This window comes from Rhinichthys klamathensis, unplaced genomic scaffold (genome assembly GCF_029890125.1).
Source record: "Rhinichthys klamathensis goyatoka isolate OS25496 unplaced genomic scaffold, OSU_Roscu_1.1 h1tg000050l_1, whole genome shotgun sequence".
NCBI lineage: Eukaryota > Metazoa > Chordata > Actinopteri > Cypriniformes > Leuciscidae > Rhinichthys > Rhinichthys klamathensis.
In genome coordinates, this window is record NW_026606596.1 from 3,043,127 (window position 1) to 3,057,151 (window position 14,025).

Sequence of the window (14,025 nt, forward strand, 5' to 3'; positions counted from 1 at the left end):
CCTGGCTCGAATTAAAGCGGAAATGCCCACGCTGACACATGCGCAGAGTCGAGCCAGCGGGGGATTTTGGGTGCGAGACAGCCGCTGCAGAAAGACTACAAATACGCAGCTTCATAAAGAGAGATGACCCCAAAACGGTGAACTGCAAACATCAAACAACATCATTTGCACAGAACCAAACACAAAGGAGCAACATCTGTGTGTGTAGAGAGAGAGAGAGAGAGAGAGAGAGAGAGAGAGAGAGAGAGAGAGAGAGAGAGAGAGAGAGAGAGAGAGAGAGAGAGAGAGAGAGAGAGAGAGAGAGAGAGAGAGAGAGAGAGAGAGAGAGAGAGAGAGAGAGAGAGAGAGAGAGAGAGAGAGAGAGAGAGAGAGAGAGAGAGAAATCACAGGAGATGGGAGCTCACCTGGATCCATTTGTCTGGCACAGCCATGGTCAGACGATAATCAAAGCCCAGTCCTCCCTCTTCAATGGACCTGCACAGACCTGGCATCCCTGATACATCCTACACAAAAATCCATGAGGAAATGGTGAGCGAGGAACTGTGAGAACGTGCATTCCCTGATGGAAAAATACAGATTACGCTGTCTCTTGGAACATGATACCTAGTTTCTATTTGTCCATTAGTCAGTGCAATTTAACAATTATAGTAAGTGAGAGTAATAGTTGAAACTTTCTTCTGGGGAACATAAAAAGTGAGAAAGTTCATTCTTTTTCATATAGCCTAATTAAAATGAATGACAACTGAGGCCGAAAAGCTCAAAAATGGAAACAAGTGCCGTGAAAGCATCATAAAAGTGGTCCATACAATGTGTACTTGTCCTGAGGTTTTGTGCGAAGAACAGACCAAAATTTAAGTTGTTACATACTGAAAATCTTCTGCCAGCTTGACAATTGAATTAGTGAGTTAGTCGAGAACCATATCAGTCATATTTGTGACTGAATCAATCAGACCGGTTTTGTGAGCTGTATCAACAAAATATATTGAAAAGATTTGACTCAAATTAACATTACATTCACAAATTGGACATTTCTACTTCTCTAAAGAACATGGCGTGAGCAGCAAGGGTGGATGTCATGATTTTTAGTGGATAAACACTACATTCTTATAACTAGCTAATGATCATCTTATACCAGTTTTGACAACTGTAAAATGGAATGTCTAGCAAAGATGAAGCCAAAGAGCGTTCAGAAAATTGAGGAAAAAAAAAAATATAGAAATTGTTGGATCAAGACAGCGTGTTTCAGCTTCATCTGCCACGATGGAAAATTTTAGGGTTAAGAAAATGTAGGAGTCGAAAATTGCAATTCAGAACGCCATTCTTCCAAGTTGAAGGAGTCACTTTCTTAAGTGTCCATTGGTTGGACCAAAACGAATGATTTTTTCTGCAGTGAGAGTTTTTTGGGATTGAGTAAATATATGGAAAGAATGTTGCCTGGTTTGCAGCAAACCTTGAGACACGGATTCTGTCCGTCTTCAGGGATGCAGCTGTATTCTTCCACTTCCCCATTCGTTCTGTACTTTTGATTAATCACATTGGCAGATGGGCAAATTAAAGCAATTTGAAGCAATTCGCCTGCTTCTATTACAACCTGCCTGTGGGTCATATGAGACTGTTGAAGAAGAGAGCGAGAGAGACTGGGGCACAGATCCATACGATAACTGCCCCAGAAAACCTCTCTTGTTCTTTTCTTGACTCTTTTGGCCTTAATCACTTAATTATCACCCTGATCCATTAGCCACAGTGTTCAGATCCCATTTCTCAGGAGCTCAGCTTTAAATAAATGTACCACCACAGAGCAGGTGAATAGAAAAGAATGAAATGAAATTTCCACTCTGGAGCGAGAAAAAAGGTAATGGGAGCTGTAATTGGTGGGAAAGAGGTACGAGCAGGAAAAATTAAACCTCTTGTGAAAAAAAAAAGAAATGTACTGTGGTGTAGGTAGGCTCTCACCTCTGCTACAGTGATGCATTGTGGGTAGAGCATGTGCAAAATGTGATTGGCCAGCATCAGATAAACGACTGCGTTTTCATCCACATGCATTCCAAAGTACTCGCCGTAGTTCCCAGAAAATGATGTGCCTGTACAAAAAAAAAAAGAGATTCTAGTGGAATATGGATTAATGACATCACAGACCTTTCATAATCATTTCAGGTAATATGTAGAGCGGCCAAGGTCTCTCATTATTTATGATAATAGTCTAAGAGGGCCTTTCAAATCTTTTCATGCAGTTTGTACTTTTCGTCCAGTTTTAGTGATTTAGAGACTTATTAATTCAACAGAAATGACATAGTCGGCATACCTCTGCATCAAAGTTTTTACATTTCATTCAGATGAACTAATACAGAGACATACAGAGGCACAAAAAAATATATAATATATGTACAACGCAAATTAAATAAATCAACAAATTAATCAGTATGTTTGTCAGTAAAAACTAAATGTCAAACAGGATAAAATGAAGGCCCTGCTAGAGAACCAAGCTAAATTGAATAAGATATTAAGACTTGTTTTTTAGAAAATAGGCTGTATCCGTAGTTTATTTTTCTTAGCCCCACTGTAAAAAACTTATTGTTGGTTTAACTTAAAAAAGTAAGTTACCTGGTTTCCTTAAAATGTTTAGTTAATTGAAATAAAAAAATGTGAGTTAAAACAATAAAGGAGATTAGTTTAATAAATAGAAACTCAAAATATTATGTTACCTGAACCACATTAATTATCCAAGTTGATTTGACAAAAGGATAAAAAGTTTCGATAACAAATCATGAAAATAATTTTGTACAGTGCAGAATAACTTTTTTATGTTATTTTTAGCATAAATGAAAAAATTCAATGCATTGTTTAATGCTAGGCATGGTAGAACCGGTTCTTATTCAGAAAGATGTTTGGTTCTGTTAACGGTTTTCGCATGTGCATTCTTTCACCGATGTGGATGAAAACAGAACTAAAATGACTAAAGATTTTCCTGCACTAGAGTTGATCTGTAATGACACTACCAATAAACAACCAATGAACTCTGACTCCCGAGGGAATGACTCTTACGAGCTGATACTTTTTATTAAATCAAGAACAACGCAATCAGTGTAGTCCGATTACTGAACGAATGAGCTGATTATTTTTAGTCAACCAAATGACTGATCGGAACAGGAAACATTAAACTCTTTACAGTTCTGATGATTCAAATACACTATATAAGAAAAATAACTTTAATTCAAGATAATCTCTGGCACGTTTTATTGCCTACAAATTTACCTCATTTTAAGGAGACTGTGTTTTTACAAGACCAAAAGACACCGATTAAGACAATGAATTGTTTTCACACTGAATAATGATGCTTGTTTGCATGTGCAGAATAACTGACCGATGCCATGGTGGTGATAGAGCATTGAGGTCACGCCGTCAAACCTGAAGCCGTCAAAGTGATACTCCTCCATCCACCAGCGCAGGTTGGAGAGGAGGAACCGCACTACCTCCCAGCTATGGGAAAGAGAAAAATACATTTTCTCTACAACATCACCATAAATCCGACCCCTCTCTGATGAAATAAGAATCCAAAAATCAATCAACTAGAACACACTCTGATGCATATAAATTCAAAGAAAAAAAAAAATCAGATCAAGCTGTTCACAAAGGACACATTCTTTTGTATCATCTATTCAATGATTCCCTCTTCTACCACACTAATGTTTTCAGCTGATCTTCATTTGAGGGCTTTTCTCATAAAATATGTATGTGTGCAATTAATTGTAATATTTATGAACGTGGTTTAATTTTATTGAATAATTGGCATTCCATGTAATAAATTAATTACATTTTTAATTGATTGACAGCACTAAAACACACGTTTAAATAATGGATTAATTCTCTGATTAAATAGTAGCTGTAATGCAAGGTTGGTTGATTCAGCCCAGAAAGACAGATGGAGAGAGAAAGAGAGAAACAGGCAGCAGGAGCAGCAGGTTGGGTGGCTGGTGGTGGTGTGATTCCCCAAGGAGAACGATGAACAGTGTGTGAATGAGGAAGACTGAAACAGTTCTTTCATGAGAAATAGCACTCTGAGAACAACCTCCTGCTCTCCATTTATTGCTCTCACATGCTTTCCTTCATCCTTTTCAAATGTATTTTCTATTTCTTCAAATACCGCATTAGGAATATTACTTGAGTAATAATCACTAAAAACAATTTTTTTTTTAAACATTTGGATGCTAAGGACCCCAAAATATGATGATCTCCTTGCAAGAGTTTTAAGCATTTCATATACAGGGAAGACCCATTTATACTGTGTGAGAAAAGTATTATTAATATTGACAACCCAGAGAATCTTTTTAAGACTGTTGTGGTTGTCAATTAGCCTGACTTCGTCATACTCATATTCTAGTCAGAATGTGAGTCTGATACTGCTCCACTGGGCTTTGATTATGAGGCATGTCTTAACCGAACCAGGAAAAAAAATAAACTCTGCACTCAATTGGATAGACCTACAATCAATCAGAGCAACGCAGTAAGTGACGTATGTTGAGCTACGCATAGTTGTCAACAGAACTCAACTGCACACGCTGGAAGTAGTAGTAAAATAATGAGTGTTGCTTCTTTTACTTGGTCCTCCATGAGTGCGACCAAAGGAGAAACCACAACGACCGCAGGGTTTTCATTGCGTCCCATCTTCTTAGCGACCATCGGAGCCAGCTGATAAATTAAACTTTTGCCGAGTCCCGTAGGAAGGACGGCAAACACATCTTTCCGTTCGACAAATGCCTTGATTGCAGTTCTCTGTTCGTCTTTTAAAATGAATGCGCTGTCGATTTCTTTTACAATAGACGCGATAGCGGAATCTATACATCTCAGTTCCCCAGCTGCAGTCATCTTTGAGGGAAACCAGTTCAACGTTTAACCCAAGCGCTCTTTGATAACGTGATGATTACGTAACTGGAGATCATCTGTCCATCATCGTATAAACCCCGCCCTGGCAATTTGATTGACCCGACGATTTCTGAACCGATCATAATTACTCCTCAATGGATCGAGTCCAGACCGAACTTCCCGACCAAAAAATGTTGTGGGTGGGGTTCGGGCTGGCATCCAGGCTAGTTGTCAATAGAATCAGAAAGCAAATTCTGTAAGTTTGTAAAAAAAAAAAAAAAAGTTGTAGTTCTTAGTTAAACTCTAGGTCATTTAAAATTGTTAATTCTGTCCATCATTTACTCACCCTCAAGTTGTTTCAAACCTGTATGCATTTCTTTCTTCTGCTGAACACAAAGGAAGATTTTTTGAAGAATGTCGGTAACCAAACAGTTGATGGACTCCACTGACTTCCATAGTATTTTTTTCCTACTATGGAAGTCAATGGGGTCCATCAACTGTCTTTGTGTTCGGCAGAAAAAAGAAATTCATTCAGGTGTTACGACCTGTGTTTATGTTGCCTTTTGTTTTTCTATTGCTCTGTGTTCCTCTTCTTTTCCTCGTTTTGTCTGATTTCTAATAGGTTGTCCAATGATGGAGTATACGAAAGCCATTGGTTGTCCAGTCGGGGCGTGGTCTTTATAAGGACGCTGCTGGCACTCGTCTGGGAGCTCATTGTTGGTTCGGTCGTACTCGTGTTGAGAGCTCTGGCGCCCTCAGTGGTCACATCCCGCGCGAATGGGCGTGGCTTATGCATATATAAGCCAGAGCTCGATAGGATGCTCCTTGGTTTTCATCAACTGAAGCGAAACCAGTTGGTAGCACAAGCACGGCAGTGTTACAAAACACTCGTTCCCTCTTCTAGAGAGAACCGAGGTTACTCAAGTTGTTTCAAACCTGTATTACTGAAACTCTGAAGAGGCGTAATAAATAATTTTGGGTTGTGGAGTGGTAATGAAATCCCAGCAACGAATCACTCCGGTCGATAATCAAACAAACACACAAAACTATTGGATCGGAGTCATATGGATTAGGTTATTAATTCTTTTCTTTTTTCTTTTTATATTTGTTTTGTTTATTATTTTGGCCTTTGGGAAGAGATGCTCTTTATTTCACTTGTTATTCCTTAATAAATTATTACTTTTTCTGCTTAGTTTTGTGTGTTTGTTTGATTATCGACCGGAGTGATTCGTTGCTGGGATTCCATTACCACAACCCAAAATTATTTATTACGCCTCTTCAGAGTTTCAGTAATACAGGTTTGAAACAACTTGAGGGTGAGTAAATGATGACAGAATTTTTATTTTTAAGTAAACTATTCCCTTAACTTTGACAGCCTTAAAAGTGCACTTTGTCAAATGTGTTTTTTCTCAGTTTTTCTTACGGTCCCCCATCACTCGGTTGCTGACACCTATGTGTCCCCAATGCCCAATTTGAAAACTCCTGCCCGAGAAAACACCCTAACAGCTGTGCAGAAACGCATTTAAAAACACTCCAAAATTTTGCACAGAGAAGTACTAGTCACATTTTCTTTAGACAATACAAAATGCATACATAGAAACCCACTCAAAGCTAAAGTAAACTGGATGTATTCCCCACATGATGCACACTGTGAAACCATCACAGTGTAAATAAGCCCTGATATCCCACTAACTTTTTGGATGAGGCCCCCACACAGTCTCTCATCCTCTCTCAATCCTTTATTCCTGCAATTAAATTGAGAACCGAGTTTTCAACTGTGGGCCTATGAAGCCATCCCAAAGTAAATCTAACTTTCTCGCCGACGCCGTCCCCCGTCTCGTGTGCATTCAAACATGTGATTAGGTATAACAGCAGGGATTCAATTCTAACAACGTTATGCTTTTAATTCTTTGATTTTAACAGTGTCGTAAAAGCATTCAGACTCACCGCAGGAGCATTCAATTCATTAAAAAGCGATAAGAACCTCTAGCATACCATAGTGTTAACAAAAGTACTCGACACAACTGAGTTACTTCACTACTTTTTTAAACCCGCTGACCACATTCACGTCACGTCCGCAAATACTATCTACAACCATAGCTATATATTCAAGCATGCACTGATGTATTCAGTCCAAACGTATGTGCTTGAAGTCATAATCGTGTGCTTGCATGCTTGTATGAATACATACGAGAGCATCCACTGAAGTATAGCTGCAGACCTTGGCAAGAGAGTCATCAGGGCTGGTTAAAATGGGTTTTGCCTTGGCTTTGTGAAAACCTTTGAGGAGTTTGGTCCAGACCTGTAAATTTCAGATCTATAACATTTGCATTGCCCCAGGAGTCCACAGCTATGGGCCTAGAAAACTATAGCTCCTTCAGTCAAAAGTCAAACAATCCAGCAAATAAACAGTATCATCAATTTTAGATGAGAAAATCTGCAGGGGCTTTATCAAAGATGCTGCCTAGAGTAAAGATTCAGCAACATTTTGTAAAAACAAACTTTTGTACACTGCACAGACATGAAGTTAAACTCACGTAGTCAGCCCTATAAAAAGACCCTGCAATCCCGACCTAACCCAGTCAGTACTGTCAAATTTTAAAGGTCCACACGCGACCCAAACCAAAATTGCTCCTGCTTTTTGCATTTCCATCCTGTCCTATTTCTATGGAGTAGTCACAGAAACGCAACAAAATGTATCTAAAATATTTAATAAATACTATTTATATTATATTATATATGAACCAACCAACGAATGAACTAACCAACCAACCAACCAACTGAAGAATGAACCAACCAACCAATAGCAGACCTCTAATTCACATAAAACTCACATGCATATAAACCTACAGACATGCACCGAAAACCAAAAACATATTTTTCAGTGCATCTTCGAATACATGAATGGTCATAATAAGAATTCAATCCCAGCCAATGCTCTCACTGTTGCCACATCCTCCCCTTACACACACGCACACCCTTTCAGTGCAGAGATAGAGTCTTGCCGCACACTGATAAAAAGCCATGCATATTATCCCGATATGAAGCTTTCATAAACAGAGGCAGATTGCATTTGTGCATCTGTGGAATCTAACGGGAAGCTGCTCTGATATGATAAGGTTACAGAACCCACAGGTCTGCCTCCACCCTCACCATAAACAGATTAGGACCATCACATCAAACTGACAAGAACGAGAGAGAGAAAAGGTGGGAAGCACAATAAGATTCCCACAGAGGCCAAATGGAGATGAGTGATGAATGGCTGTGATAGTTGAAACCCCCACAATCCTTCAACTTCACAGTATTTTCAAACAAATCAGCCCTTTCAACCTTAAGCACTTCAGTAAAGTAGGGCATTGCTGATGTGTCATGACATCAAACCATTTAATAAGATTTTCTTATTGACATCTTTGTGTGTATTTGTGCTGTAGGACAGAGGTTAGAGTGCAGGGGCAGGCGCTGAGTGCCCATGAGGGTTAATAATTCAAGAGAGCAGAGCAGATGGGCCACTGACCAGGACTTGAACTAGCAGATCAGACAAACATCATTTGCTTAGCATGATCACAATAGTCAAATAATACATGGTTAAACACTTCATTCTGACAGTGAAACTATGAGAGCAGCCTCATTCTGTTCGTATGAATTTGACACACTTTGTAAGAGGATGTTTTACCACCGAAACGCTCCTCACAATAAATAACATCAAACGAATGATATATCTCTAAAGAAATGTGACGTAAACATGGATTTACTGTAGATGTTGTTTACTAAACCTTCCTAAACCTTTCCATGACTGGACTTATCTGTAATCGGATTGCAATGCCATTTATATTATACAACAGTGGTCGAATATTGAAGCTTGAGAACTTTCAAATTATATAAATTTTGTTAAAATTAGCATTTTTGTAGTACACTTTCAAAAACTGATTAAAAGTGATTATATACATTTACACTGTAACAAAAAAAATGTATTCAAATAAATGCTGTTCTTTTGAGCTTTCAATTCATCAAAGAACCCTGAAAAAATGATCATTGTTTTCACAACAGAACTGTTTTCAGCATTGAAATAATAATAAATGTTTCTTGAACAGCAAATCAGCACATTTGACTGATTTTTGAAGGACCATGTAACACTGAAGACTGAAGTAATGATGCTGAAAATTCAGCTTCGCATCACAGTAAAATAAATACATTTGAAAATATATTAAAATAAAAAACAGAGGGTTTATGCTGCCTTCACGTGTAATCAGAATTAGTGTAAATACTAGTTTCATAGTTAAAAAATTGGACATGAACGCCCTTTTAAGTCAAAATTTGAATGCGATGAGCTTGAAATCACCACTTCAGAAGTGGGAAGTTGGAAATTTCTGATGCATAAAATACACAGGATAAAGCAGACTAGAAACAGGTGTGCATCTAAATCAGTAACCACGGTAACAAAAGAAGAGCATGAAAATGGGGAACAAAAGAAAGAACAGGAAAACAAGGAGAAAAAAACTAAAATTCCATTGAAACAGAACATAACCCTGACACTGACATTATTGTGCAAACAAACTTTCAGTCCCTTATTGATTAATGGTTTACTTTCATCCATTTTCCTTCCATTGTGTATATCAAGTTATGATTAATAAAGTTTAAAGGCTTGAGCTTGACCTAACCATGGTGTAACGACTGAGACAATCAGACACATAACTTTGTTACATTTAACAAATAAGCTTTAAAGCCCACTCTTATGAATGAAACATGAAACAACAGGTTTCATGGCTTTATTGCTATGAAAAATGTGGTCATGTGGTCAAGACCTAGGCCATAGGAAAGACAGAAACAGACCTTAAAACAGACTTTCCTGCATTCATTTATAGATGAACTGATCTATAAATGTACATGCATCCCAGGACACTGTGTGAATGATTTACTGTCTTGTGTACTGTCTTTTGATACTATTATTTCTTTGATGCTATGTATTTTATTATAGAACCAACGGTCAATGTAACCTCAACTATACCATGTTTGGTCTCTATAAACTCCAATCTTCGTCCCCCATTTGTTAATTTACATTACATTTTGCGAATTTTGTGACGGATTAGTATTATAAGAATCTTGAAGATTCTTTTGTTAAACACCCAATAAAATTACATGTTCAAAGGCCTGCTTGAACAAAGGGTTATAAATAAATTCCTTCCAAAGTGAACAACTTTTTTGCATTTTTGCATAACAGGAATGAAACAAATAAACATTCAGATTTTAACAAAAATTTTGATAAATGGCCCCTATACAATGCCACTGAGCAACATGTTTTGAAGTGAGACAGAAAGAGCTCTTGTGCCGCAAGAGAGCTGATGGGTTAGTATAACAAAAAGTTGGTGAGTAAAAATGATCTCATCGTATTCAGATCCAAAAATTGTGTTGTTAGAAAAGTTTCTTTCAGCTCTCTTGAGTGTTTATTCTTTGAGCGCTACACTGTCAATCTTTCTGTTGATTCCCAAAGTTATAAACGCTGGCAGGTTTTGTTGAACTCGCATCTGCAGATAAGCCATAATTGTGTTCTTTTGTATGGAGTCCAAATCAAGGTTATTTTCGTAAACGAAAACTGAAACTAAGACTAAAACTATTGGTCAAAAAACATTTTCGTAAACGGAAATAAAATTAAAGGCACACTGTGGAACTTTTCAACCTTTATAATATATTACCAAAACCCATTGAGATGGTACATCGACTTACAATAGGTTGAATGACACGTCTGCCGAAGCCTGAAGGTGTCTGTATCGCTTTTCCTAGCAATATGTAACTTCGGGGTTCGGGTAGGAACCCGAGCACAAAAAGAACTACAAAATTCGACTGCTTTACGGCATACGTCACTTCCCCCACCACCCACAACTTCCTCAGATTCTGACGTGAGTGCTCAACTCGCGTTTGATTGCCGTCTGTATGTTTTCGTCATGGCCGAACCAACAGCTACAAGGAAGAAGGCAAAGGTTTTGTCAGAGGACACTAAAAAAAAGAAAAAGGCATAGTGACAAATGAAAAGCCAGGACGAGGATCACCATTGGTCCAGCGTTCGCTCGCTGGCGTGAGCTACAGGAGGAGGAGGGGTGCCCGACCGATGCTAACGCTTGCCTGCACACAAATGCCGTTTCCAAGGTGACACAGATAAATCAAATAAGCAGTGTAGTATTTTCTGGTATTCCGGCCACAGCCGATGGTGTTATGAGTGTAATAAAATGCCCACAGCCCATTGTTCATTTCTACACACAAACACAGCCCGCCACAGTGCAGGGCTCGCACAAATAAAATCGACTCATGTCAAATGTACATTAAATGTAGTGAACGTTCCCACGACTCAGTGCCCACAAACACTACACACAACATGTCCCACGGTTTCTGTAAAACGAAACCAACACACATAAGTTACAGTCAGCTCAGGCCGACGGTGATTTTAGTGCAGTAAATGTGCCCGTCCCGCCGTCCCGCGCCCACATTCACTCACAGACATGTTAGCACTAAGCCGCTCGCTCTCTCTCAGCAGACTGCTATAAGGGAATCGAGCGCGGCCAGGCTGCCCGCCTCAAACACTGCAAGCACACACAATCTAAAGACACGGGAAGCTGACCCACTGTCTATGGGCGGACCGGTTGACTTTTTGTTGACTTTTGCGACAGTGCTGCGGAGCTTGTGGCCTCTAGGGACGCTAGACGTGAAAGTTACAGGTCGAGCGCCACTAGTGGCCAAAAGTTCCGCAGTGTGCCTTTAAAAATTCATAATAAATGAAAAACTAAAACGAAACGAAACTAACAACAGTTACTGAAAAACTAACTGAAATAAAATAATAATTAGCAAAAATAAATAATCGTTTTCGTAATAAGCTCTTTACTTTGGCGGAAAATCTGACCTGGCTGTTTAGGGAAATGCCTGGCGCTTCACCCGTGTGAAGTTGCTGAGGCGATTAACCGCGTGTCGTGACATGCTCAATGAAGGACCGTAACGTAGAACACATCGGCTGTTCATAAAGGATGCGTTTGTGGCAGTGGAATGGGAAATAACACAAGGTAATGAGACGCAAGTTGAACTTCTTTTAACTTGAGCGCAGCGTTTTTAGAATGCCGTTTGCAATGCGGGGGTGCAACAGCAAACAAGTCCGTCAAGGACAAAAAAACCTTTAATGTACTTCTGTATGTTTGAGATATCATGTTTTCATTAACGTTGACAATGTAGGGATTCTAGGAAATACCAGGACACGAAACACCAACAAGCACGCGCATACACACACACACACACACACACACACACAGAGACAGTCTGGTCCACTATATTTGTGGGGACTCTCCATAGACGTAATGGTTTTTTTATACTGTACAAACAGTATATGCTGTCTCCTTACACTGACCCGACCCATCACACACACACACTACACAGACCCCTAAACTTACCCGTCTCACACACAACTTTCTCCATTTTTACATTTTCAAAAAAAAAACTCATTCTGTATGATTTATAAGCTTGTGTACCTATAGGTCCCAAAGTGACACGAGTCCCCATGCGTCTGTGTGCATTCAGGTTTAAGTCCCCACCAGGATATAAAGACATGTACACAGTGCACACTCACACACTGCATAGATACTTATTATTTAATTACACTGGCTTCACAGCAGGTTGTGTTGGCTGTAGTCAGATAAATTGAGCTGTTTTTTTGTTATGTTCCAGTGGCCACTCTGAAAAGTAAACTATGTTTAACAAGATGTAATCTTTAATATGAATTAGTTTGTCTGAATTTTTCATATTTTTTTTCTTGTCTACTTTTAAGTTCTATTTATTTGGTGCTTTGTTCAATCTCAAACCATTATTTTATTTGTATTATTAAGATGTTTGCACAAGAGTTAACTGTAATCTGGGCAAACATTAAACTTTGCTGAAATTATTCGTCTCGCTTTGGTCTACACTGGAAGTGTTCTGTTAGCTCTGCTAAACTATAATTACTAAAACTAAAACTGAAACTAAATAAAATAAAAACTAAATAGAAATGTGTTTGCAAAATAAAAACTAAACTAAAACTAACAATACCATTAATGAAACGTACTAAAACTAAACTTAAATTTAAAGCAAAATTGAAAATGATATTAAATAAAAACTAATTTAAAAAAGCAAAACTATAATAACCTTGGTCCAAATTAATATTGCAACTCAACATGTTTATGGATTCTGTTCCTGAAGGTCCTGATTAATTAATGTTGGGTTTACTTGTTTCTAAGTTTTGCATTTGTTTTCAAATACTTGCAAAATGCAAAGTATTAAACATTTGCTTGTGCGTTGTATGCAGTTACAGGATTTTCTGAACTGTACAATGTAAACAAACAACTATCAAACAATAAAACAACAACACTACAGAAACAGAAAATAAAGAAAACATCAAAAGAAGCCTAAGAGTAAAATCTTCAAACCCAGTCTCTCTACAAACCCTATCAAACAGCCCAAAAATGAATGATGTGGCCTGGAGAAAGATGTACATGTAGAGGACAGACTGGGGATTTAATGTGTAGTGAAATATGTTCACAAATATCTGCTCTTTTGTCTTTAAGTTCAGTGTATACGCGGAAATAAATATTAGAAAAAATAATTCAACGGCCCAGAGTCAATTATTCCACGTATACTACGATTACTACACCTTAAAACATTGTTCAGATGTTGTATTTCAAGACATTAGTCAGGTTTTTGTCCTTTAACCCTCTGGGGTCGGCAATCACGCCGGCGTGATCTGCTCGCTTTTTTTCTTATCAGTGCAAAAGAGACTCAAAATACTCGGTTGATTTTGATCTTACATTTAAGTGTTATACATCATTAGATCCTGTTAAGTTTCTATTTTTTTTGTGGATACTCACAATAAAAACAAAGTGTTGTGCTTTTCACCAAATAAAGAAAAACAAACATGATGCGAGTTCTGCGTTCTCTCTGTCAGTGAAGTCCATTCTGAAACGCGTCCTAAGATTAACTGTAACTCCGCGATTACTTGTCACACAGGCACGAGAGATTTTTCTTTATGAAGCTTGAATTCTCTTCTTTTAAATGAAGTAATTTATATAAAAAACAAATATTCTCAGTTTATGCAATCTGTATGAAAAGAGAGTGCTGTCAGTATTTTCTTCCCAGCTCATTACACTTCATTACGCGTTA

General features: G+C 38.2%; 1 protein-coding gene across 1 annotated transcript in view; it reads right to left on the reverse strand.

Annotated features, from left to right (window-relative positions):
* The window catches only part of gbe1a (glucan (1,4-alpha-), branching enzyme 1a), a 159,923-nt gene that overhangs the window by 57,071 nt on the left and 88,827 nt on the right, over positions 1-14,025 (reverse strand). The window contains exons 8-10 of the mRNA XM_056247605.1: positions 3,362-3,477; positions 1,954-2,081; positions 405-503 (exon numbers count right to left, since the gene is read on the reverse strand). Of these exons, the coding sequence (XP_056103580.1) occupies positions 405-503; positions 1,954-2,081; positions 3,362-3,477 (343 nt within the window). The remainder of the gene's footprint in view (positions 1-404; positions 504-1,953; positions 2,082-3,361; positions 3,478-14,025) is intronic.